The 26,180-nt window shown below is 35.3% G+C and overlaps 7 protein-coding genes and 1 pseudogene across 10 annotated transcripts; 2 read left to right on the top strand and 6 right to left on the bottom strand.

The window, feature by feature from the left end:
- Window positions 1-237: 237 nt before the first annotated feature.
- Window positions 238-780, bottom strand: LOC147925073 (uncharacterized; annotated as a pseudogene).
- An 822-nt stretch (window positions 781-1,602) lies between these two features.
- LOC109129681 (uncharacterized) lies at window positions 1,603-1,803 on the top strand. The gene has a single exon (XM_019238253.1). It carries the CDS (start codon window positions 1,603-1,605, stop codon window positions 1,801-1,803), a length of 201 nt encoding a protein of 66 aa, XP_019093798.1.
- A 284-nt stretch (window positions 1,804-2,087) lies between these two features.
- LOC104749586 (uncharacterized) lies at window positions 2,088-3,026 on the bottom strand. Its single transcript, XM_010471243.3, has 2 exons — window positions 2,573-3,026; window positions 2,088-2,482 (listed from the first exon to the last, which is right to left on the bottom strand). Exons 1-2 carry the CDS (start codon window positions 2,873-2,875, stop codon window positions 2,243-2,245), a joined length of 543 nt encoding a protein of 180 aa, XP_010469545.1. The 5' UTR covers window positions 2,876-3,026; the 3' UTR covers window positions 2,088-2,242.
- A 1,038-nt stretch (window positions 3,027-4,064) lies between these two features.
- LOC109129679 (uncharacterized) lies at window positions 4,065-4,270 on the bottom strand. Its single transcript, XM_019238252.2, has one exon. The coding sequence runs from the start codon at window positions 4,268-4,270 to the stop codon at window positions 4,070-4,072; it is 201 nt and encodes a 66-aa protein (XP_019093797.1). The 3' UTR covers window positions 4,065-4,069.
- A 631-nt stretch (window positions 4,271-4,901) lies between these two features.
- LOC109129431 (high mobility group B protein 15-like) lies at window positions 4,902-7,143 on the bottom strand. The gene is made up of 5 exons (XM_087490059.1): window positions 6,925-7,143; window positions 6,664-6,831; window positions 6,498-6,576; window positions 5,903-6,406; window positions 4,902-5,794 (listed from the first exon to the last, which is right to left on the bottom strand). Exons 2-4 carry the CDS (start codon window positions 6,786-6,788, stop codon window positions 5,981-5,983), a joined length of 630 nt encoding a protein of 209 aa, XP_087346185.1. The 5' UTR covers window positions 6,789-6,831; window positions 6,925-7,143; the 3' UTR covers window positions 4,902-5,794; window positions 5,903-5,980.
- A 3,419-nt stretch (window positions 7,144-10,562) lies between these two features.
- Window positions 10,563-11,501, bottom strand: LOC104753302 (uncharacterized). The gene has a single exon (XM_010475574.2). It carries the CDS (start codon window positions 11,499-11,501, stop codon window positions 10,563-10,565), a length of 939 nt encoding a protein of 312 aa, XP_010473876.2.
- Window positions 11,502-13,369: 1,868 nt separating this feature from the next.
- Window positions 13,370-16,262, top strand: LOC104749585 (receptor like protein kinase S.2). Its single transcript, XM_010471242.3, has one exon. It carries the CDS (start codon window positions 13,580-13,582, stop codon window positions 16,151-16,153), a length of 2,574 nt encoding a protein of 857 aa, XP_010469544.1. The 5' UTR covers window positions 13,370-13,579; the 3' UTR covers window positions 16,154-16,262.
- A 1,820-nt stretch (window positions 16,263-18,082) lies between these two features.
- Window positions 18,083-24,502, bottom strand: LOC104749584 (beta-galactosidase 9). Of its 4 annotated transcripts, none has more exons than XR_015584552.1 (20): window positions 24,083-24,502; window positions 23,848-23,943; window positions 23,635-23,747; window positions 23,489-23,555; window positions 23,280-23,372; window positions 22,900-23,043; window positions 22,548-22,636; window positions 22,334-22,439; window positions 22,101-22,188; window positions 21,886-22,007; window positions 21,357-21,533; window positions 20,880-20,931; window positions 20,699-20,759; window positions 20,345-20,460; window positions 19,990-20,087; window positions 19,789-19,910; window positions 19,553-19,663; window positions 19,250-19,458; window positions 18,826-19,174; window positions 18,083-18,545 (listed from the first exon to the last, which is right to left on the bottom strand). XR_015584552.1 is itself a non-coding variant. In XM_010471241.3 (20 exons), exons 1-20 carry the CDS (start codon window positions 24,287-24,289, stop codon window positions 18,405-18,407), a joined length of 2,550 nt encoding a protein of 849 aa, XP_010469543.2. In that variant the 5' UTR covers window positions 24,290-24,502; the 3' UTR covers window positions 18,083-18,404. The 4 variants fall into 4 exon arrangements, 2 of the variants coding, with proteins under 2 accessions (XP_010469543.2, XP_010469542.2); XM_010471241.3 differs by having other exon boundaries at window positions 19,800-19,910; XR_015584551.1 differs by having other exon boundaries at window positions 20,699-20,931.
- Window positions 24,503-26,180: the final 1,678 nt, after the last annotated feature.

Raw genomic sequence — 26,180 nt, 5'->3', positions numbered from 1 at the left:
AATTAATTTATAACAAAAATAAATTATTGTGTTGAATACCGCAAATTAAATTGTAGAGTTAACAATCAAAATACAACTATACAAACTTAAACATCAAATAAAACATATAAAATTAACTAGCAATTACAACTTGAAATTTAATGAAAGAAATAATCCCGCAGTACAAGGGAGGTTAAAATCTGGTAGAAACTTAAAACTTAATATCGGACTAATCATCCCTTTAATTTGCGTATATACTTACACAGTCCATTCTCGCGCAACTTTCACGTAATCATTCCGGTCTTCCCGGTATAGTCTCGCCGCATGATTGCTAACCAAAAACGGTTCAACTTGGGTTCGATAAAATCCAACATATAGAAAGCAGTACCACATAGATGGTCAACGCCGATGACCATTATGATCTCAATTTGTCAACAAAAAATTCTCCTTTTTTTCGCTTATATTAGGATGAAAAATCTAGACACAATCAATAAAATAAAAAATAAAAGTAAACCGGAAAACCAAACATTACCGAACGATTACTTAAACCGGTAATCTAATATTTTGTTACCTTGGTCTTGAATGTGATTTTAGGTGGTTCAAAAGGATATTGGGTTGGGATGAGAACAAGGACGGCGAAGGTAACCAAGATCTTACGTGGGCCTTCAGGATGTGATCTTCTTCTTGAAATTCATTCTACAACCTTTTCACCGATGATTTTGAGACGGTGGCCGGAGATATTTTATCGGATTTCCTGGAGGTAAAGAATTTACGAACTTTTAAGTCTCGGAAAAAAATCATTTTGTAATATTTTTTTCTCCTCTATTTGTAATCTGTGTTTGAAAGAGAGAGTAACGGAGAGAGACTATGTTTTGCGCTAGATTATTGTAATTTTCCGCTGTTCGTTACTTCTCATATTTAATTTTATGTGTTTTATATATATAGTGTTTTGTCGAATCATTGCAAGAACTTTGAAGAGTTTTAAGAACACAATATAATGATGTATACGTTGAATGTTATTAACTTATTATTCTTCTACTGTCATCTGCCATTTACGTACGTTACAATTAACGAGTGAGTTTTGTTTAATTGAATAAAATTAAATCATTATATTAATAAAAGAAATTTGTTGTTGATTCCACGTCAATTATATTCATATCATATTACGAAGAACAAACTAACTAATTGTACGAGTTAAGAAAACCAATCAAAACATAATTTAGCTTGTAGTTGGCACAGCTAGCATATACTGTTTTTGTATCGGATAAGCAAAGTATAATTCTGTCTTTTTTTTTTCGTTAATTCTTCATCAGTTTATCGAGTAGCTAGTTTGTTGCAAACTTGCGATGATAAAAAAACCTTTAATAAAACTTTTAAGACGTGAAACTAAATTTTTAATCACTTAAGGAAGAAAATAGTAAGATAACAATATCAATATTTGAGAAGGATACACCAAATCTGTATGCTAAAAGAGGAAAGAAACATAACAATATTGTCTCTCATCTCCTGTATTATTTAAAGCTTCATAATCATCCATGTGTCCCTTACACAACAACAAAAATCCAATCTTTTAATATATAAATTCGAGTCCTTTAAAAAAAAAAAATATATATATATATATATATGAGTATATCTAAGAAATTAATGAAGGCTATAATTATGTATGTGACTCTTATTATGGTGTTCTTCACGTTTGCAACACTCAAGACCAATGCACAAGATATAATAATAAGTTATGACGCTCTCGGTCAAGATCATGCATGGGGATGTAGTCCAAAGTATCCTAATTTACCAGCTTGTCAGAAACAAAAGGTCAATCCCTAGTTTCAAACAATGGAGTTTAATCCGAAGTGTGTTTATATTTTTATGGTGTTAATGTGATGAGTGATCATTAATATGTATATGTATGTGTCATATATACATAAAGTTTTTATTAATATGAAATAAAAAGTATCACCAAGTACAAACACGTTAATGCTGGACGAGAAAGAAACACTCATATTTCGAAATTTTCTTCAGTTAGTCGCATCAATTGAATTGCTTACTCTATATAAAAAGCAATTAATTTTCAACAAGGTTTAGCAGCTCTTTAGTAAAGAGTCTTTACGTCCTTGAATACTAAATACATATATTAGTAATTAATCCAGTTTCTTGGTATCACACAACCTTACAGGCTTACACGACACTAAACTGACGAGAAACCAAAAACAGTAGTCATATATATGGATCCATCAACTAATAAAATATATAAATTAACTTAAGATCAAACTAATCCCCCCTTTGCGTACTTCACAGTCCATTCTCGTGCAACTTTCACGTAAGCATTCCGGTCTTTCCGGTACAGTCTCGCGGCATGATTCCTAACCAAAAACGGTTCAACCGGGTCCGATAAAATCGAACATATAGAAAGCAGTACCACATTGATGGTCAACGCGGATGACCACCCTGATCTCAATATATCAACAAAGATTTCTCCTCTTTGGCTTATATTAGGATGAAAAATCTGGACGCAGTAAAAAAAAAACGAAATTTTAAACCGGAAACCAAAAATTACCTAGCTATTACTTAAACCGGTTATCTGATTTTTGGTTACCTTGGTCTTGAATGTGATTTTGGGTGGTTCAAAAGGATATTGTGTTGGGATGTGAACGGAGAGGGCGAACACTCCTTTTTCATAAGGGCACCCCGGCGGGCCGTTGATGGTAGCTTCCCACCGGAAAACATTTTCCGGCGAAGGTAACCAAGAGCTTACGTGGGCCTTTAGGATGTAATCTTCTTCTTGAAATTCGTTCCACAATCTTTTCTCCGATAATTTTGAGACGGTGGCCGGAGATATTTTACCGGAGTTCCTGGAGGTAAAGAATCTACCAAACTTTAAGCCTCGGAAACAAATCATTTTCTTATCCTCTGTGTTTGAGAGATTAAACTTAAAGAGAAACGGATCAGAGAGAGACTATATATGTTTTGCTAGATTATAGTAATATTCCTCTCTTTGTTACTTGAGCTGATATTTATATTTTTCTTGAGTATTTCTTTTATTTACTTATACGACAGAAATTTACAAATGTATAATATAGTGCTTTGTCGAATCATGCATTTACAACAACTTTAAAGAGTTTTAAGAAAACAATGATGTATACGTTGAATGTTATTATTATTATTTTACAATATGCATGGTGGAATCTAGCTAGCTAGAAGAAAATTCAGGAAGTTTTTGTTTTTCACGTCAAAATTTCATAAAAATCAATAAACATTCATTTTGATTGGTTAAGAATAAAGGAGTCAAGACTTTCTTCTTAATATATTTTGTTTTCTTTTGTTTTAGTTGGTGACGTTTTGATAATGCATTGCGGAATTATTAAGTTCAAAAAAAGCATGTGCGAATCATCAACACGTTTTCATCTTTAAGTAAACACCAAAACAGAAACCTTGAACTGACACTTTACTATTAAATCTGATTAACCAATGTGATTACAATCTACGTATATAGTGATCTTAAAGAGAGCGACAGAGAAACAAGTATAAATAAAGCTGTGTATATGTATAATTTATGGCCTAGCTTTCATCCTTTGGAAGTAATTTGGTTATAGGGTGTCTAAAAATGAAATGCTATTTGTAGTATTCCGAGACCACTTATTGCTATCATTTAGACAATTTAGTTACAGCCAAAAGATCAAAATCATAGAGATAGTTTTATCGCTCATAAAGATATCAATAATTGAATTCATACTTAGCTTGGAGCAAATAATCAAAGATGTACGCGTTAACTTTAAATAATTTTGACGTGATTCAGTTGACGGTAGTCTATTATTTTACCAAAATTCCATTAAATGTAACAAAATTAATTTGCAATCGAAGATAATTTACTTGGAGCAAATAACAAGTTGTATTGGTGAAACTTTATAATTTTTATTTAAAACAAATAATGTAATACATGACATATGTACATATATATAGAAATTAATGATATCACTTTTCCTTCACATTTAAACACCATAAATTTAAAGTAAACATTTGGGTATAAACAATAAACGATACTGTTTTTATAATAAACAGAACTTGAAAGAAGTATAATTCCGCATATTTGAAACTAAGGATTGACCTTTTCTTTCTGACAAGCGGGTAAATTAGGATACTTTGGACTACATCCCCATGCATGATCTTGGGCGAGAGCGTCATAGCTTATTATCACTTCTTGTGCATTGGTCTTGAGTGTTGCAAATGTGAAGAACACCATAATAAGAGCCACATATATAATTATAGCCTTCATTAATTTCTTAGACATACCCATTTCTTTTTTTTCTTTTCTTTTTTGTTGATAGAATGATTGGATTCTTTTTTTCTTCTTCTTTAGTGTGAGGAACATGAAAGGATTATTATATTGAAGCTTTAAATAATCAAGGACATGGGAGACAATATTGTTAGTTTTTTTTTTTTAAAAAGAAGACAATATTGTTAGTTTCTTTGTTTTTTTAGCATATACAGATTTGGTGTATCCTTCTGAAACATTCATATATTGTTATTTTACTGGTTTTCTCGGTATACATATCATATTAGGCAGAGGAGATCGAGGAAACCAACTAATTTTACAAGTTAAGAAAACCAATTAAAACATATTTTGATTGTAATCGGAAAATGGCAAAGTAACATTCAGAAAAACAGAAGTATACTCTGCTTTTTTTTTTTCGTTAAAGTGTTTCAGTTTAATTTGTTCAACCTTTCATCGAATAGTTTGTTGCAAACTTGGGATGATAACAAGATTTTTAACTAAAACTTTTGATATCTCTTAAGACGTGAAACTAATTTTTAAATTACGTACGTAGTAAAATAACAATATCAATATTTTAGAAGGATACACCAAATCTGTATGCTAAAAAAAGAAAGAAACATAACAATAGAAATAGTAAAAAACCATATAGAAATAGTAAAAAACCATATATTTCTCTTATTACAAATACTAAATTTATAAGTGTGTATACGAATTACATCTGTACACCTACTAAATTGTACAAATAAAAAAAAAATGATATATATTTAAAATTATCAAACAAAATGCATATCAAATAATAAAAGAAAAAAACATAAAATTTTTATGTATCTAAAATTTTTTTATAAAAAAAAATTACAACAATTAGTATTTTAGTTATTAAAATTTATGGGTTATGTTTAAAAACAAAAATAAAATAAAAATAAAAAACAATAGAAAGAGAGGGAGAAATCGTGTGATACTGTGATGCATCATCACTCACATCTCAAATACAAAGCTCCATTTTTGTAATTTTCTCCTACTCCCTCTACCCCACTTCTTTCTCTATTACAAACCATCTCTATCTCACAAACCCTCTTTTTCCAATTATGCTAGTTTTACAATTATGTTGTAAAACGTACTAAAACAAAAACACACCCAACTATATAATGAGAATTGGCTGCTTTCCAGGTGATGTTCAAACTACACCAATCACGATAGAGTTGCAGCAATGATTCAGCTAATAGCCAAATACCTATATCGGTTGGTTTCCCTGAGCAAGGAGTACATCTAGGGGTTTGACTCTATAAAGTAACATGTCTGAAAATCATGTGTTCAACCCTGTGTCATAACAAAAAATAGAGAATAAGAGCTCTGCTCACCGGCCACCATCAAGTCACTGGCTTTCTCCATATGAGTCGTTTGCTCAGCCCAAAGAGACAGATCTTCCACTTCGGAATCAGAATAGTATTCCTCATCTTCATTTTCCTCCGATTCTTGCATTAGAACATCAGCTTCAGTGTTCTCCTTGGGAGGCCATTGTTGCAGCGGCAAAGCATCAATAATAATCTAATTTATGTTGATCATAAAGATACACTTATCAGGAATAATGGTCAATGAAGGTCTAGAATTTAGACAATGAAAGCCAGATCTTAACATAGTGTTGATATTGTATACCTCTCTATTTTCTTCTGTTTAATGGCCTTGTCCCACTGAATGTGTTTAGTTTTAAAAAGCTCTTGAGGGTTGGCTTTATCAGTCAAAAGTGTTGGGGAAAATATCATAACTCTGTTTCTGTAGATCTTGAGTAACTCTCTTCTCTGTAGACTCATACAAAACTCCTTCCAGGTTCCATGATCCCATTGTGAAAGTAACAAGATAACCACTCTCATTTTTTCCATACACAAATCCGGTCACTGAAAAGAGAGAAGAGAGGCTCATCTTCGTAAGCCAAGTCTTTGAAGAAGTGGTTGATCTCGTAACTATGAAGTAGCAAGTAAGTGAAATCTGAATACATGTAGGAAACAGGCCAGGAGCTTTGAAGAAGTAGATGATCTCGTAGTTGTGAAGTAGCGAGTAGTAGAGTCTGCGCATATGTAGGATAAAGATGGGGTTTCGTTGTGATTTGGGGAAGTTAAACGTATCAAATACATCCTTCCATTTCTGTTCTCTAAGTACTATCTGCAAAAAAACACAAACAAAGTTTAATCTTTATGTAGATTACATGAAGATTTCTATTCTTTTAAATCTCATGACGATGAAGATAGTTTACCTGTTCGATTCCACCACGTGAAGTAACCTCGCAAAAAACCTTATGCAAGTCCATATCCTCAAATCTTACCTTCGGAATCCTAAAATCATGTATAAATCATAAATTCAGCAATGGACATTGGGGACTGATGATGGCAAAAAAGTGTTGTAATCAAAAAGATTCTTACCAAAATTTTGTACCCATTTGAGAGTGTAAGTTGGCCAATGTAGACATGAAGAGATCCTTGTCAGCCACGACTTGATCGTAAGTTGCAAGAGGAGATGGGTAAACCCGGAGAGTTTTACCAGTCATTGATACAGAGCTTAATTGATTCCCAAAAACCGTCTTTTACTTCCTACACACGCCAAGAGAAACTAAGAGATTAAGAGAAGAGGGTATGTATAATTAAGCACTTATTGTAGCAGTTCAAAAACCAAAAAATTCTTACTTCTGCATTTAGAGGCAAAACGTCGAACATACATCTCTCTCTGTCTCTCTCTTGAACAAAAACCAAGAACCGAGAACGAGAAGATGAAAGATCCCATTTTTCGGAAACAACAAGAGAAACCCAGAACCGAAACAGAGAGTGGCGTCACCTTCCCACACTGACACAGTTCGCGATTTTAGTCTTCGACGCTCTCTCTCTCTCTCTCTCTCTCGAGTGTTTGAAAAAAAATCGAAGCTTTTTATTTACTTCCTTTAATGGTGGAGAGATGAAGAAGATAATGCGTAATTAATTAATAAACTATAGACTCTGGTTTATTAAACTGGGCCGTAGTTCTATAGTTAACAGTTAAAGCCCATTAATATGTCACTGAATCTCATATATACCTCTTTTTTTTTTTTGTGAAAATTGAAATTCATAAGTCAAAAAAACATATTTTCATTTCAATTAATTTATAAGCAAGCGATAAACCACTTTTTCTTTCTACACACACGTTCATAAACCATTTTTTTCAATTTGAGTGTTTTCACTATAATGTTTTTTTGAAATTAAAAAATAGCATCCTTAAAGTCAAATATTCATATAGGGTTTCGCCTTTTTATATTGAAAAAATGTGAGCTTCAGTCACGGTAAAGCCGATTTTAGTGAAAGTAGGTGTACGTTTTTTTCTTAGTTTGTAATAAGTATATATCATCGCGGAACAATTTTTAAAAGTTTGAACTTTGAAATTTTTGAATCAAATTAGATAATTTGTTATATATGCGAATAATACACCCATATTTGATATCTGGCACAAGCATATAATTTCTGTTGTGGTAGTAAAATATATCTAAATTATAATTAAGTAAATGCTATATATCTTTTAATAAATAATATAAGTGAAACACTAAGACATTTTCGTGTACCATATTGTCAAACTTCGTGTACTATCAGAATTGTCTGTCTCTTAAGCTTTCACCTGATTTTCTTTCGAAGTCTTGGTTTTTTGCGCAGGAAGACCAAGATTCTAATGTTTTTGCACAGGTATGTTTGTTTGAAATTATCGATCACAAATATATGTACATTATTCTCTGATGCTTTTATAAAGTGGTTTTCTTAACCCAAAAAGTATTTACCAATTTGGATATTTGGTATGACCAAACCACGAAACTATATGTACGTATGTATTAATGTATATACCACTACTTTAACATAAAGAAAAAAAAGAGTGTGTATTACTTAGTTTCAAAATTAAATCCTACACATCGTTTTTTTACTTGATGTCATGCATCATTAAAATTTAAAAAAACTGAATAATTCACAATTTCACACATATATATATATATATATATATATATATGTGTGTGTTTTTTTTTTCTTCTTCTGGAAAACTAGTTACACATGTCAACCGAATCAAATATCTTTAGACTTAGAAAAGAATCCAGTACGGTATAGGTCTAGTCTACCCGTTTAAGTTTTCTGATAGATTTGTTTGGTTTGGATTAGAATAGGTCAGCTTTTTGTTCGTTTGTTTTACAAGACATATTTATTAGTACAGTTTATCTAGATTCAATATAATCATGTCTTAAAATACTAAAAATAATGAAGGGAAACCATCCATATTTGTCAAGATGAGAATCTGATGACATCAACAGTTGCTAAGTATGTAATATGAGTGGCTGTAATAAATTATTGAGAAATTAGCATCTTTAATTCATATAAAATATGTAGTTGAAATAATTGGCCAAAAAGGTCATACTTATTCGGATCAAAGCATGAGTGAGTAGCAAGCAGTTGTAACAATTACACTGGGAGATTCCAAAGCCGTAATCTTCTCATGGGCTGTGTAAATGAAAGCTAACAAAAATAAATGATACAAAATAAGGTAGGCCAACGACATCACCCAACCTCTCCAGACTCCAGCCAGTAAATTTATTGCAATATAAATAGATACAAAATTTTAATTACAAACCAACTATATATATACAATAATAACTTGAAGGTAATTAATATGAAATTTTGAATCTTTTCATATTCCATATACTGTAGTTTACGAATTGTTTATATTGTTTGTTTGTCATACTCGATTTCGTAGAAAAGGTCTAGGATGAATTGTATTCTATTTTAGAAACAATTACAGGGGCTCCCATAAGATAATCTATGAGATTCAGACCCATGCAGAACTGAAGATGTTGCAGTGAATATTGATTATACACTAATTAAAATGTTTTAACACCTTCTAACATGTTTTAACAAAGTCTTACCAAAAAAAAACATGTTTTAACAAGTCTAATAATATATATTTTTCTCTGGTTAGTTTTAATTTCTGATTCCTTTAGTGAAATAAGAAACGTTAAACTCGGTAATTAACTTAATTAAATTTAAGTCCAGTTCGTTTTAGTTCTTATATCAATGGAGTATTAATGTTTTGAATTAAAAGTAGCAATCTTATCTTCATTTAGCTCCTTTTTCTTTTAAGTTGCCGCCCTTATCTTTTATGCATTTATGGTGATTGGTGGCATTATGTCCGTTGCTCAATCCTATAAAAGTTTTTCCTAATTTCCAACTGTACATATATATATGTCAACTTCTCCCGTTACAAAACATTGATAATTTGGCAAAAATAAACCAATACTAATAATTAAAAATAGATAAATTAGTACGAAACAACAAATTTATTTCAGTGAAACTCTTTTAAATAGACACTGATCACGCCATTTGTTGCGGCGACCAAAGCTTTCATTTTCTTTTATAGTTGCAACTTGCAAGTGGCTGTATTTTCTTTATGAAAAAAAAAAATCAATATGATATGTTTAAATTGTTGCAAAATAAAAATTAAACACAGTACGAATATGTGAATGCAACCAACAAATCAACTCTTGATGTGGATGTCTATTAATGGCGTCAAAATTTCAAAGAGTGAAGTGTTGCACTTCAATTTCAATATTTCTTAAATTTTTGTTATCTTTGGTTTAATTTATATCCAAAATTCCAAATAACTTCACACGCCACTGTAGGATTGAATATTCTTCACTGAGATAGAATGTTATATAGCTTTACCATAATTGGAGTGAAATAGAGGACAGAAGTAAATGAATTTGGAACTTAACGCAATCTTTGTTTCCAAAGAAATAGTACAAAATTGTTGACTTTGGGGTCCTTTCTCTTTTTCATAAATTGTTGATCATTTAGGAGACACGAACTCGACATGAGTGATTGGGAGATAATCACATGTGTTTTGATGTCATAAATCCAGAGAGAAAAGATGAAACGTCGAAGTTGGGGCGGATTTGATTGATAATCCATTCCATAATATATATTGGGGTTTAATCAAAAATGATAATCATGTTTACTTCTTCTTCTTCTATATAGCTTCCCATTTGCTATTTTATATCAACATCTTACTCATGTTTGTCTTCCACTTTCCCCACTCAACTAAAGATGCCTCCGTGTTACGACGTGCGTATATATCTCTTTGGTTCATTAATGTTACAATACGTAGAATCAAAGCGGTTGCCGTTTTTTTTTGTAAAACATGTGAATTTCATTAGATGAAGGACTGTAGTAAATACAGATAGGTGATACACAAGCGAACCATCCTTGTCCAAAAATAATAAAAAACAAGGAGAATTCGAATCAAAACCGATTATTGAGTAGAGAACCTAGTCATAATCCAGCCAGGTTTGGAGAAGATGCGCGAACTGCTTCCGGTGTTGCTTTGCTAGGAGGGCATCCCGGATTTGGCGTTCTAGCTTCTTGAAGAGAACAATAGCATCAGTGGAGATGTTGTTGTGATATCTGTTGTTTCGTTCCTGCCAAAGAGAGTAGAGGGTGGCCTGAGCAGCAAGACGACGGAGGCTGAGGGGGGAGATGGAGTCTTTGGTATCAAGCCAGACTGAGAATGCAAGCCAGGTGTGGAAGGAGAACGCAGAATAGCCCAACCGATGGGTGACTTTGCTCCAAAGGACCTCGCTGATTTCATAGTGGAGGAAAATGTGGTCTCTTGATTCCAAATGCGATCCACATAAGCAGCCGCATAGATCGAGTTGCATTCCCCATCTTGCGAGCCTGTCTCTTGTTGGTAACCTGTCCAAGTGCATCAACCACATGATAAATGCATGGCGGGGGATATGACCTTTAAACCAGACGTGCTCTGTCCACGGTTGTAGAGACGATCTTTGTCGCAGGGCCTCCCAAGTCTTCTTGGTTGAGAACTGGTCAAACTCCTCTGAATCAATACACCAAACATGAATATCCGGAGATGGACCAAGCGGAAGATGAACTGAGGTAAGATAGATGTGGAGTTCTTCTGCTTGAGCCGATCGAGCAGGTCGAAGAGCCCATCCAACATCAGAGCAAGCATTGGAAGCTGTTGCATTTAACGGAATCCCTGTCTGAGACGGTCCTGTAGGCCCCATAAAGTCGATTAGAGGGCTAAAGGGAGTCCACCAATCATACCAAAAACTGATAAGTTCACCGTTCCCAAGATGACTGCGAATGAAGTTGCGGGCCAGGGATCTGAGGTTGAGGATAGTTTTCCAGGTCCAGGAAGCTTGTTTTTTTGCGTCAATGGACCAGAAAATGTCGTCTTTTACCTTCATATTCTTTAGCCACTGTGCCCAGAGAGAATCCGACACCGACAACAGTCGCCAAATGAACTTTAGGCAGAGCATTTTGTTCCAGACTTGCAGGTCCCTGAATCTAAGCCCCCCTAAAGCGGTTGCCGTTGCTTTATACTATTACCATCATGGGCATCATTTTGAGAGTACGTTAATACTACTATATTAAATTTATTAATCTATATCTAACAGATTTTAAGTAAATTGTTATGAAAGTAACATGTTATGAAAGTAAATTGTAATCTATAGTATCATTTTTTGTTGTTTTAACCAATATTGTATTTAAATCACTTAACATACCTTCTTTTACCAATCACACTATATATACAACTAAATCTCCATCTTCAAAATCGCTAGGTCGACATGCCATCTCATGTTTCCTCTAACTTAACCATCATTTTGATCATTAATCAGTTTTTCATAGTCTTTTATGTCATCAAAATTCGAACATTTAAGAAAAGAAAAATGAATCGAAATTATTGAATATTAATTATATATTGTAACTTGCGGTAAAGTTATTTGGTCATATGATTCTACATAAAAATTCTCACCAGATTTACATAATTCTTCTGAACTACTTGATTGCTGGGGAGAAAACTAGTAGTACTATATTACAATATGGTAGATTTACGAAATCTATTTGCGGAAGGATATGTTCACCAAAAGAATAGTCAAGGTTTGTCCAAGGAAAAAAAAACACAGTGATGATACCTAATTTTTTTTATTTTTTAATAATAGAAATCAGGCTCAATACGCTGCTAAACATTATTCGTGATCGACTACTCGGAAATTAATATCATCAAATTCAAATTAGTATATAAAACAGACTCCAAAATAGTCTGGACTTCTATAAATTAAATTAACAAAAACAAGAAGTCTCTTGACCATGTCATCTGCTTATTTATGTGAGAGAATATAATTTTTATCTAAAGTCTGTCTTAAAAACCCATTGGCAAATTAATTAGCCACCGGAAAATTTTCCAAACATCGATCTCAAGAACTAGATAATCAATCTTATTACATTTAAATGTGTAAATAGTTAAACCTGACACAAATATTATCAAATGTGTTGATTCCAGTGGAGCATTATATTTGAGATAAACTATATATTTATATACTAGGTAATTGTTGGTGTTGTGACATATTTTGATTCGCGGACGTAAAAAGTATCTAAATTTAGTACTCCACTAAAAAAGCTCGTTGTCTTTGTTGGCTACTTGATTCATACAATAAAAACAGAACTAAGAAAGACGTTTACACTTGTTGCCATTAAGAAAAAGAGGTTTATCATGTTATTATATTTCTCCATAGTTAAATTTTCGTAATATCATCATAAAGGCTTTTTAGAATTTATGTTACGAGAAGGAAAAAGAAAAAAGGAAAGAAAATAGAAGAAGACAAAGCTTCGTCTTCGAACGCGTCAATGTTCTTCTCGACGACACGCTTTGAAAGTCTTCTTCGGTCTCATTTTCTCCATGCGTACATCGGTACATATAATATGAATATATTTTTTTTAACTTTCGTACCATATTATACATATATACAATTCCGTAGTTAAATAATTTTTGCGAAATCAATGGAAGTCTTTTTTTTTTTTTTTAAAAAAAGAAAATTCTCGTTGAAAAATCAAGAATCAATTAGAGCCAAGCCAAGAATAAAAAAGAAAAAAAGAAAAAAACTTTATACCAAAAAGTGAAAAAATCCTGGGCCATGACACATCACCCGTAAATGACCAAACCCGATGAAAGGGTTTGCTGTATTCAAACCACGCGAACCTAATCTTGTTGAAATTAATGCCTCCCAATCTTCAAAACTATATTTCAAATAATATGCTCATAGTTCTTACCAAAAAAAAAATAATATGCTCATAGTAACACTTTCAAAAGATAAATATTTCTAGAAAGAACACACAAAACACTATAAATAAAACATCCTTGCTGGCAAAAATCCATCATTCAATTTTGGTCGGTCAAATAGATACCCAAAAAAAAAAATGTTATAAAAGCATTATTATCATATCTTTAAACTCAGTTCACATTTCGTTATCTACACATATTCACATGGCGCCTATGGTAATGGACCGTCTCTGTTTCGTATTACCGACAGAATCAGGCGAGTTAAAGCCACCGGCGGTGGTTCAAGAAGAGACCAAAGAAGAAGACGAAGATGAGGAGAAAAAGAAGAGCCGTGACTGTGGACGTCAAGTCGTGACTTTGATCGGAGACTTATTCCGGCGAATACACAGCTCAAAATTAGTGAAACGTTTGAATCTTTGTAGTATCAGCGAGAGTAAAGATTCTGTTTCGATGGAGTTTAATAAATCTTTCACTGACATGGAAGGTGTTCAGCTCTCCAGCAAAGTCGGTTGCGAGAATCCAAGAATCTTTGGATACTCAGAGCTTTACATCGGAACTAATGCATTCAGCGACGAGCTGATCCTCGGAAGCGGCGGTTTCGGACGTGTTTACAAAGCGGTGATACCTAGCGACGGTACCACGGTGGCTGTTAAATGCTTGGCGGAGAAGAAAGGAGAACAGTTCGAAAAAACGTTCGCGGCGGAGCTTGTTGCGGTGGCTCAGCTCCGGCATCGGAATCTTGTGAAGTTAAGAGGTTGGTGTCTACACGAAGACGAGCTTCTTCTTGTCTACGATTACATGCCAAACCGGAGCTTAGACCGTGTGCTTTTCCGACGACCGGAGATGAGGAACTCTGATTTTAAACCGTTGGATTGGGATCGGAGGGGTAAAATCGTAAGAGGACTCGCCGCCGCGTTGTTCTACCTTCACGAGCAGTTAGAGACTCAGATTATTCACAGAGACGTGAAGACGAGCAACGTCATGTTGGACTCTGAGTTCAACGCTAAGCTTGGAGATTTCGGGTTAGCTAGGTGGTTAGAACACAAGGTTGATGAAACAGAGCCCGATTCGAGTTACGACTCTGTTTCTTCCTTCCGTAACCACCAGTTCCGAGTGGCGGACTCGACTCGGATAGGTGGTACTATCGGGTACTTACCGCCGGAGAGTTTCCGGAAAAAAACAGTCGCCACCGCTAAAACAGATGTTTTCAGCTTCGGTGTTGTGGTTTTAGAGATTGTTTCCGGAAGACGTGCCGTTGATCTTTCCTTCTCGGAGGACAAAATCATTTTGCTTGATTGGGTTCGGCGGTTATCAGATAACCGGAAAGTACTCGACGTTGGAGATTCTCGGTTACCAAAAGGATCTTATGAACAGTCCGATATGAAGAGGATGGTTCATCTTGCTCTGCTCTGTTCGTTAAACAACCCAACGCATCGTCCCAGTATGAAATGGGTGATCGGTGTACTTTCCGGCGAGTTCTCCGGTAACTTACCGGCGTTACCTTCGTTTAAGAGTCATCCTCTTTATATTCCTTTAACATCTCTAAAATCAACCTCAACTTCGGGGACCACGACGACGACCAGAACAACGACGACCACCAACTCCACAACTAGCTTCAACGGGTCTTCGGAGTCAACACCGTCGTCAAATTACGTTACTGCCCTCGAGGATTCTATCTACCAGACGGCGGAGACAGGAGAAAACAAGTATTTTAATTACAACAGCCGGCGAGTGGTGTCATCTAAAGCTTTCGTATTGGACACGCCAAGGGAGATATCATACAACGACATCGTTTTAGCCACTGATAATTTCTCCGACGCTCGTCGCGTTGCTGAGGTTGATTTTGGTACGGCTTATTACGGTTTACTGAACCAGGACCAGCATATTGTGGTGAAACGTCTCGGTATGACTAAATGTCCGGCGCTTGTGACTCGATTCTCCACTGAGCTACTTAACCTTGGCAGGCTTCGACACCGTAACCTTGTTATGCTCCGTGGGTGGTGCACTGAACACGGAGAAATGCTTGTAGTGTATGATTATTCTGCGAATCGTAAGCTAAGCCATCTTCTTTTCCATAACCACAAACCAGGGAACTCTGGTTTGCGATGGAAAATACGGTACAACGTGATCAAATCGCTTGCTTGCGCTGTACGGTACCTCCATGAGGAATGGGACGAGCAAGTCGTTCACCGGAACATAACTTCTTCAACAATCTTTCTTGATAGAGATATGAATCCGCGGCTTTGCGGATTTGCGTTGGCCGAGTTTTTATCGAGGAACGACCAGGCTCATCAAGCTGCAAAGAAGAAAGGATCTGCGCAAGGGATTTTTGGTTATATGGCACCAGAATACATGGAATCCGGAGAGGCAACAACCGCAGCAGATGTATACAGCTTCGGCATGGTGGTGCTAGAGATGGTTACGGGTCAGCCAGCAGTAGATTACAAAAGGAAAAAAGAAGATGCTCTTTTGGTGTTGAGAATCCGCGAAGTGGTCAGTAACAGGAAAAAGCTCTTGGAGGAGATTGCAGATATTCATTTGGATGATGTCTATGATGATGAGAGGAAAGAAGTGGCGAGGGTATTGCGGTTAGGTTTGGTTTGCACGAGAACTGATCCAAAGCTAAGACCTAGCATTAGCCAAGTGGTGAGTATATTGGATGGAAGTGAGAAGTTCTTTAAAGAGGAAGGAGGAAAGGAAGGTGATGTGAGCCGCAAGCAAATGTATGAGTCGTCTATGTTGATGATTAGACAAATGCAGGCCCTTGGGATTCATTGAGTAATGTATAGGATGGGACAAGTGTCAGGGATGTTTATGTAATCAGATTTGCAGTACAAGTGCCGTTGATGCCTCTTTTTCAATTCATTTAAATACTATTGGACGAAAATCATCGAAATCCACAAAACCAAACGACAAATAGAAAACTAAGAAAGAGGAGGAGGAAAAAAAAGATGGCCTCCATTTTAAGAACGACAACACACCTTTCAATTTTTAATGAATAATCTAGTGGGTTTAGGATAGAACTAAAGCTCTAATACCATGATCTTTTTTTCTAAAGGTGAGACATTAAGACTTCTATCTAATACGAAAGTTCTTAACTCCGAGTCTCCGACCAACTTGGATTGAGATCGAAAGTTGTAACACTAAATAAAACTATCAATAGAAAAATTTAAGAAAATATATGGTATAGTACATAAAGCTATACAATTAAATAGTTTACACTAAATATCTAACAGAAACGTGATTCAGTTTCTTAGTCTTAATCCATTTAATCTAATATTTTATGTTATGAAATTAAACAGTTTTATATATAGAAGTATGCAACCATGCACATGAACACAAGTAAATGGTACAAAAATTGAAGTAAATGGGTCAATGGGTGTCATCATCATAAAGATTACTAACCATTTCATATACTTAGTTTCACACCTAGTGCATAAATGGAGAGGATTACCCACTTAATATTCTCCATTCACACTGCCCGTCATGAAACACAAGAACGCATGTGGCAACGTTCAATTACCCTTAAACAGCAGTTGCCAAAGTGTGGATCATATATTTTCCTTGTATATTATTATTTTATGTTTAGTCTATTTGTTTCAAATTTGTATGGGTTAACTTAAATAGTGAGATTACATTTGAGAATTTTCAGAAAACTAACCAAATTATATGAAGCTCAGAATTTGTGAAAGTTCGGATAGTGATTGTAGTAGGTGCATTTATTGCACAAACACTCTATATGGATTTAGAGGTGAATAAAAATGCATGATCCATTAGTTTTTGCAATAAGCGTAATTATAACTACAAATTACATACTTTTATATATTTTTAAACTTCATAATATGTAAAATAAAGTTGTATACATTATTTAGGAAATAAATTTAAAGGTTTCCAAAAGATAAATTTACTATTCAAAACCGTTTTTTAATTGAAACATACATTAAACCATTTAATCATTTTAGCCAACACCTTTCCAACTTGATACACTTGATCCACTATAATCCACTTAATCTGCATGGCTTGCTTTAAACGCACCACTTGACCCGCTATTTCCGCCAGAAGTCATAAAGTATACCATTTTAACACCGCCTTTGATATCATGTGACCCTTCTACATGCCTGGTTTCTCCGATTCCACAAAACATTAATAATATAATCATCAATGTAGCAAATGAAAAAATAGCAAGGCTCTTGTATGAAGCCATTGTTTTCTTTTTTTCTCTATACTATTTATGAATTTATTTTGCTACAAAGATTATAAATTGTGATGTTTTCAAATTTATAGTGAGAGAAGTGCTGCTAAATAAAGATATGTTGAAACATAAAGCCAGATCATAATGTATTTTAATAGGGTTTTGCTTCTTATTTACCATCTCTTTTTTTGTTTGCAGTTTATTTTATTATCTGTAATATTTGACTTAGTTAAGTTTTTGAACAAGATAGCAAATGTCTCTGCTTCTATTTTTTTTTATCTTTACAGTTTATTATGTTAATTTATTTAAATAGTGAATTAATATTTTTGAATGTTTTTTTTTAACATGATATTGGTTTTATGTTAAATTTCAACATTACAACTCACGCAATTAGTGAGCATCCGACCTGTGAGGTAGTCCAATCAAGCTCAGATAGGACTGTTGAGGAAACTAATGGAGAGGAATCATCATCACTCTCTTAAGGTGCCAAATTGATGGTTCGTGTAAATCTTCTGTTTATATATAACGTCTATACTATATTTATATGTAACCCAAAGACAGGGATCCAAATCATTACATCAACTTCGACTGTTTTCGTGCATTCTCAGACAACAAACTATACAAGCAGAAACCTTAGAGATGGTTTCGAGTTTATTGGTTCCAAGTAGAGACTGGATACAACGACAAACAAGAGCTAACACAATTGTTCAGACTTTAAAGGATAAAATATCAAAGAAAGCTTGTGAAGGGACATGTTCTTCTTACTACTTAGTCAACTGTGGTCTCTTGTTTCTTCGATAAATAGCTGTTCTTCATTCTGAGCCGATTTCCGGGTATCTAAAATCCAAGGTCACTCGTGTTTTGAGTCGAGGAACATCGTGCCATAACCGCTAATGTTTTCAAAATTCCGCTACATGGGTCACTGCGAAAAGCAGTGTTGGACACTTCAATGAAGCAGCTGTTGCGTCCTTTACAAGCCTGCAGAAGAGAAAAATGATTTTTTTCAGATAGTCCACAAAAGTCATATTAAGCAATTGCTATGAACCAATTTTCAAGCAATATGTCAACAATTTGTAACCACAATCTTTTTACGAGCTTTGCTAATATCATATTAGGATCTTCATAAGTTCTACTTTGGATTATCAAATGGGGTAGGTTCCCTGTCACCGGATTTTAGATTCCTTCGTATGTTTGAATCGGTAGCCAATGTTGCTGGCAGAAGTATGCTTAAAATCTACTTTTAAATAACATAAGTTACCTCGGAGACAATTGATATCGAGTTGGATGCATGACATTTCCCGATAGAAAACCTGTGGCAGCTACCTCTTGGAGTCCCATAGCTAGCAAATTCTATAGAGGATATTACATGCCCATCTTCACAATGAAGATGTACTTCTGGTGCCACACTGCCTATCGACATCGTTCCATTCATGTAATCTGGTGTGGACCATTTCCGCAAAGGTGGATAATGCGATTCCGAGACTTGACCGCACAGAATCCCAGCAGTCACTGTCTTAACCGATATCTTAAATGGGTTTCCACCAGTTTCTTCAAAGATAACGAGTAGATTACTTGACGGCTTTAACCATGAACGTGGTACATGGTACCTGTATGATACAATGATGTTATGTCAGTACCATTAGATTTAATAGTCATTGCAGAGTTATTGCATGCACATTTACCTGGTTTGTGTAGGCTGTCCACAATTTGTTGTGCACTTATCTGAATTGTAGGCTCCCCGATAATCACAAGCTTTTTCACATCCATCCTTTTGGGAAATGATATTCCAATACCTTCCAATATGGTGTCCATTGACCCAAGCTTGTCCCTTTCCCATACTTTCCAGATCAAGAACAACAGGATCCGTTCCGTCAGGGGTGTCGAAGTATGTCTAATTCACAAGAAAGAAAAAGGAACAATGAAAAAAAAAAGCATGTTTCCGAAGAAATGAAAAAACAAAACGCCAACATGTTTCACAGATTTACCTTGTACCACATAAACATCGAAGGTGAAACGTCGGTCTCCAAAGTACTCCACTCAGCTTTTTCGTTGTGTTCAACAGTATATATTTTCTCCGCCTCGCCCTTCAATCCCACCTACAACAAACCCCAAACATTCAAACGCTTACACAAGGATCTTCATATTTGAGATAAAGCGAGAGAAAGAAAAATGAATCCACAAAGTTCAACTTTTTTATGACTCTTATGAAAACCATATACACCTTTACTACACCTGATAGGTCCATGACGATTTTGACAGGTCCATATCTCCATTCTTGAATCCAGTAAGCTTCGCTTTGCCTCTAAAACCTGCTCCATCCTTCTCCAAGAAAGCGCCATAATTCTGTGCCATGACGTCGAAAATTATCACAATTAGCATAAGAGAAAAGGAGAAAATAGGTAGTACTGTAGTATATCTTTACCTGCAAACCAACTGTTTCAGTCAACAGAAGTAAATCATTGTTTCCCTGCACAAAACTTACAGGCTGCACTGCCTTCACCCAGTGACCAACAACACTACCTTTACTTCCATTTAGTAGGAGGACAAAGTTAGCGAAAAATGAGAGAAAGAAATATCTAAGACTTTGCACTTCATGAAGCAAATTTTAAGACTTTACACTTCATGAAAGCAATGTGACCCTATTGTGTGGATATACATAACGAACCACAAGAGACAGCATACACAACCATGTACTGACGCAATACAGGACCAGTGCATTTGTGCATTTGTACAATTACAGACTTGCATTAAAAGCAGGAGAAAATGTTGTAAAGTACCTGAGAGTTGTTTATTAACAAACACACGCAACACATCCCTCATGCTATCAATTGACACTGTTGGGTTAGCTCCATTTTTCTTCCAGAACGAGATGTCATCCTCAGTTACGTTTATTCTACAATTGGTTGAGAAAGAAGGAAAACCATTACAAATAAAAAGAAAAAGAACTAGTAAATAACATAGATTTCACAGTACTACATTTCTCTAAAATATTGAACTGGTAAAGTATACATGCAGCAAACAATTTCCGATAATTCAGTCAAATTTTGATGTAAAAAGCATCTTCGATATCTATCTTCTCGGAATTCTTCCCTTAAATGTTAGACATGAAAGAGAAAATTCAGCATAACTACCTTGTCTTATGCCACAGGTAATCAGACCGGTCTTTTGTAACATTCAAATGCTCCAATAATCCTTGGAAAGTAAAATTGTTTTCACCCCATATGCCAATAGGTTCTTTCAGAGCCATCCATGATTTTGAGATATAAGAAACATTATCGTGCCTTACGACATTTTGCAGTATAGACATACTACCTAAACGAGGCCTTGCAGACTCAACCGTTTTAACAGAAGTTTGTGCTCCTACCTGCCCAAGAACAGAAAAAAAACTATAATCTCAAGAATCATCTTGGGTGGCAATTACTATCTGAAGCAAATAAAAAGCCAATTGCCTGATTAGGACAAAAAAAGTCAAGTTCATAGCAGAAGAAAATTGAGTGGTGTCACCATCCTATCATTGTTATTATTATAACCATGTTGGAAAAAAAGGCTGGGGCAGTTTCAAATATGAAATAATAGAAATTAGAAACAGAACTAGTCCCATCACAGTGACAGGTTTTTAAGAATTCAGTCATAGAGAAGCAAATCGCTGAATGTAGTAAAGGAACTGTCAGACCCCTGTACTAAATGTCTAAATGTAAGAAAGACAAATTGCCAACAAAAACCTCTACGGAATTGCCCACGCAAGTTACCAGTCAAGAATTAACAATACCGTAGAAATGGAAATCAAACCTTGGCAGTGTTGAAGGCCACATGTCGACAGTCTGGCAATATACTCACTGACCAAGGTGCTAAAGTATATGACTGGCCATTAAATTTCACATGTGCGGATTTATGCTCATCAATGTTTGCGAGAAATGCAGCGCACACCTTTCCTCCAGTCTCATCATGTCCATGATAAATGTGTGCCTGGACTTGCGTCATTTACAAGTAAGAATCCAGAATCTTCAGCATATATATATTTTATTAACCGCATATTCGTTGTGAAAGGTAATCAAATAACAGCCCAGTATTTTGTTCAGTAGATAAATCATATTTATATGTAAATTAAAACTAGAAATACCGTCTGAAATTCCCAATAAATGCCAATGAAGACTATCCTTATATCAGAACTAATTGAAAACTTTGACAGGTAAAGTAGAGTAAGAATCGAACCGGCAGGAAATCTATCTAACAGCACTGGTCTATTATCAACTAGATAAGAAGAGTGAACTCTACCAATGTCACAATATGCAACAAGCATTTGAGAGTGAAATAATACCTCCTGATTTGATCCCAGTTTTCTATATTGAGGTGCATCTGCCGCAACAAGGGCAGGTTCACAGAGTTTTATGGCAGCATGAAGATCCTTTAGATGCCCCCATTTTGGCTCGCTTCTCAGACCTTAGTATATGAAAAACATAATTTCATTAGAAAAATAAGAAACAATATTTTTCTTAGCAATCTATTTTCCTGCTAGCCTTAGCTTGCACCCACCATATTCATCAAGAGGAGCATCATAATCATAGCTCGTAATGTAGAAAGGACCACCAGAAGTTCGACCAAAGTTTGTTCCACCAAAATACTGTAAACATAAAACAGAGTCATCAATATATGCACCACAAACAGATTGAAAGCACAGATTCCGGATATTTTTTTTGCTCAACATGAACTTGAGCATCCGAAAGTGGAAAAGAGAAATAATAGAATCTGGTGTGTAATTATTGTACCATGTAATAATTTTGAAAGCTTCCTCCGCGCTGATAAAATCTTGCAACTGCAAATGCAAGATCTTCAGCAGGTCGGTGAGGCAAACTTCCACCCCACTTAGTGTACCTTCAAAAAGTCAACCTAACATACTCATTTAATCCAAATAACAATTAAGGCCAACTGGTACACTGGTACGTCAAGCTTCGTCAGAAGACTGCATGACAAAAAACATACCATCCATCCCAATCCTCTGTCCAAAGTACTGGCTTCGTCTGCGAATTTGGCTTAAAGCCATCACAGTAGTATCCGTTGCATGCATCAATCTGAGAAGAAAAGAGATCAACAGACGTCAAAAGGATGGTTCTACAGACAAGGAATCATTTCATTATGTTATGAAAGATAAACCCTTATTGAACTGCAGGTCGGAAAAGACTGGGCATATCTTATTTTAGGAACAGAAAAAAAATCTCTACGAAAATCATCAGCCAGGTGAACAAGATCAGCTACATTACAATATTATCTGGAGACATCTATTTTTGTAATGCAGAGGCATGGTAATGCACAAAAATCAAGTTAGCAACATTACAATATTCTCTGGAGCGTCCGTTTGCTTGCACATAACCCACGGAACTCCAGCACCAAGCCCTAGAGCCATGCTAGCTGCCCATTTGACGTAATCTTTTCCCTTCTGCCCGTATGATTTTTCAACATCGCCGTATTCATTCTCAATCTGCATAAGAAAATATCTCAGTCCATGGCATTCTAATTCAGCAAGCTGCTTTAGCTACATCACACAATTAAGAGGGCTAGTCAATCCGAGGCAAGTTATTTCGGCTAACAAAGAATGCCAGAGACTGTCACCAACATCCACAAAATCATATCCTTTATAGAAAGACTAAAAAAAAAAAAAAAAAAGCTCACTAATTAAAGAAATAAAGTTGAGAAAATAAAAAATTCTCATATGACCTGCAACATGATTATGGGACCGCCTTGCCAACAGAACAGCTTTGCTTCTCTCATCAAATCCACAATCTTCGTTACAAACTTCTGCATCTCATTCTAGAAAAAAAAAACAATCAGAAAAGCTATGATTTTCTAACAAGCTAAAACAGAAGTTAAAAAAAACTTACAACAACAAAGAAACTGTGAAATGAGGATTCAGGTAAAAAGTATACCTTAAAAGGTTCATTATCTGTTCGAAACTCTACGCCAGGAATATCACGCAGCCACACTGGGAACCCACTAACGAAGAATTGAAGGAAAAAAGAATAAAGAGAAAGAAAACTAAGAGACACACCAATGGTAAAGAAGAAGAAAGTACCCAAAGTTCCACTCAGCACAAACATAAGGACCTATACGTAGATGAAGATAAAGACCACTTGATCCAATAAGCTTCACAAATTTTACAAGGTCATATCTTCCTTCAAAGTTATACTGAAACAACAAGCCATAGGAAATTAAATCATCAAAACACTGAGAGCTACCACAAAAATCAAGACAATATACACAGAGGGTAAAAAAAAATTAAGCTAACCTGACCCTTTACAGGCTCATGCCCGTTCCAAAACACATAAGTTTGAATCACATCAGCTCCACCTTCTTTACTCTTTTCAATGAGATCAGACCACATCTGAAAAAAAAAAAAAACACCAATTTCAAGATCATTAACGATCCAACCAATATCAAATAACAAAGCATTAAAAAAGGAACAAAAATCAGAAATTGTCGAGCTACTGAAATTAGAAAGTTCCGTGAAAGAGATTAGTTACTTCAGGAGTGGCTCGAGGGTAGTGAATTCCAGCGGATACGAGCATACGCCTCTTGCCGGCGATGATTAGAGCCCGGTGGTCGTAGCTGACGTTGAACGGTTTAAAGAAACTTCCCGAGACAATCGGAATATACAAAACTAAAGCGATGATGATCGGTGGCAATATCCGCCATTGAATTGAAAAGAATCGTCGAACTGACTCCGCCATTGATCAAAGGTCCACAGATTTTTTCAGTGTATCCCTCTCCAGGCAACAACAACGAAGACAAACTTCCCCCAAGTGTACAAAAAATAAAGAAAGCAAGCTTCACCATTTTTTCAGATGATACCCATGTGTTTCTACTAAATTCTAAAATCTCCCCCAAAAGTTTATCAAAATACAATAAAACCCAACTTTTGAAAAATTGGAAATTAACTTGACAACTGGCAACGTAACAAACACAATTAATGAAAGCAACAACGAAGATCTCAGTACTCCTAGTCTGATTATGATTTTGTTAACGTTAAAATACTTGAGCTGACGAATTTACCCTCAGGAAGAAGAAAAGGAAATATTGCCTCAACACGACGTCGGTTTAAGTCTACCTAAGATTTTGTTTTCGTGAATTTCCTTGGGATCAAAGGAAGCTACTTCCTTTTATTTCCTTTTTCTGAAGTCTCTTACAGTCTATATAATAGGGTATCAGATACACGCTTAAAGCCTCTCTCTATCTTTCCTTAATCCGATATCCAAACTTGTGTGTGTGTGTGTTTTAACCCTAGCTAGCTTACAACGTTTTGGAGCGTTCAACAGAGGAAACACTTGATTGAAGAAGATGATGATGAAGTTTGCGATTGCAACGGAGGAGAGATCATCTGATCTTCACCGTTTGGCATATTATGCAATTAGAGCTGCGAAATCACATGATGATGATCGCTGCTTTGATATTCTACGACACATGAAGCAGAGCTTGAATCTCTCTGTCAAAGATCTTTGTCATTCCAATGCGATCTCTCCGTTGGCGAGTCTAAGAGATCACGAAAACCCTAAGTTGCGAATGGAAGCTAATCTCTTGTTCAACTCATGGATGAAGACTCTTTTTTACTCAAGCGGACGAAACTCTTCTACTTGCAACAAAGCTCCATCTAGGTCTCAGGAAAAAACCGCAGAGATTAAACAAATTGATGGTGATCGCAAGTCCTTTTCAGTTCAGGCAAATAAACGTCGACGTCTGGTGAAATGGACAACAAGACTCATCTAAAACAACACAAGCCTGATGCTTCTGTTCATGTATTGGACAAGACAGACGGTCAGAGATCTAGACCTCTTGAGACAGGGGAGATTCAACACAAGCCTGGAGAAGAATGGAAGTCTATTGCAGCGAGATCTCTACCAATGAAGCTTTCTGAAAACACTAGATCCAAGGTTCATGAAACGGGAAAGATTAATTACAAGCCTAGAGAGTCTCACAAAACACAAAGATAGAAAGATCTGCAATTCTGCATCAGCGCTTCTTCACTGTTGGAGACAGAACATTAAGGATCAACAACACTGATATGTGTGTAAAACTCAAGGATAGTGTCATTGGCAAAAGACAAGATATTAGTAGACTTGTGACTTGACAGCTTTGGTTGTTTATTCTTTTGGTAAATTAGACTAGTGTAGTCACCACTTAAATTCCATTACGCAAAAGCTGTGATTTAGGAATATATAATAAGGATAATTCACAATTTCTCCTTGTATGGTTCAACTGGAGTGTGTTTTTCTTCTGTTTATATATAACAATTGAATTTGCAGTTTGATGTGTATATTTGTTTTCAGTTGTAGTTGTGAGACAAACTAAAGTTTTCATTGTTATCAGAACATAGAAGAAGCATCATTTAAAATTTTAAAGACACTACTCACCATTAATAGACGAAGATGGTTTTAACTTTCTGAAGCCAAACTCAAATCAGGTGTGAAAGATCATTTGGTGAGATTTTTACAAGAGGAGAATATGTGTTTGATCATGAGGCAAAGCGTAATCTATGTTTGGTCCATGAAGGATGATCCCTACTTGTTAGTAAAGAAAGACTCAGTTACTAGCAGAACACAAAGAATCAGATTCGTAAATTGCAAG

The sequence above is a fragment of the Camelina sativa genome, chromosome 16 (genome assembly GCF_030686135.1).
Source record: "Camelina sativa cultivar CO46 ecotype springtype chromosome 16, ASM3068613v1".
In the NCBI taxonomy this organism is placed as follows: domain Eukaryota; kingdom Viridiplantae; phylum Streptophyta; class Magnoliopsida; order Brassicales; family Brassicaceae; genus Camelina; species Camelina sativa.
The sequence above is the reverse complement of the archived record's forward strand: the minus strand, read 5'-3'. Positions and strand labels throughout refer to the sequence as shown.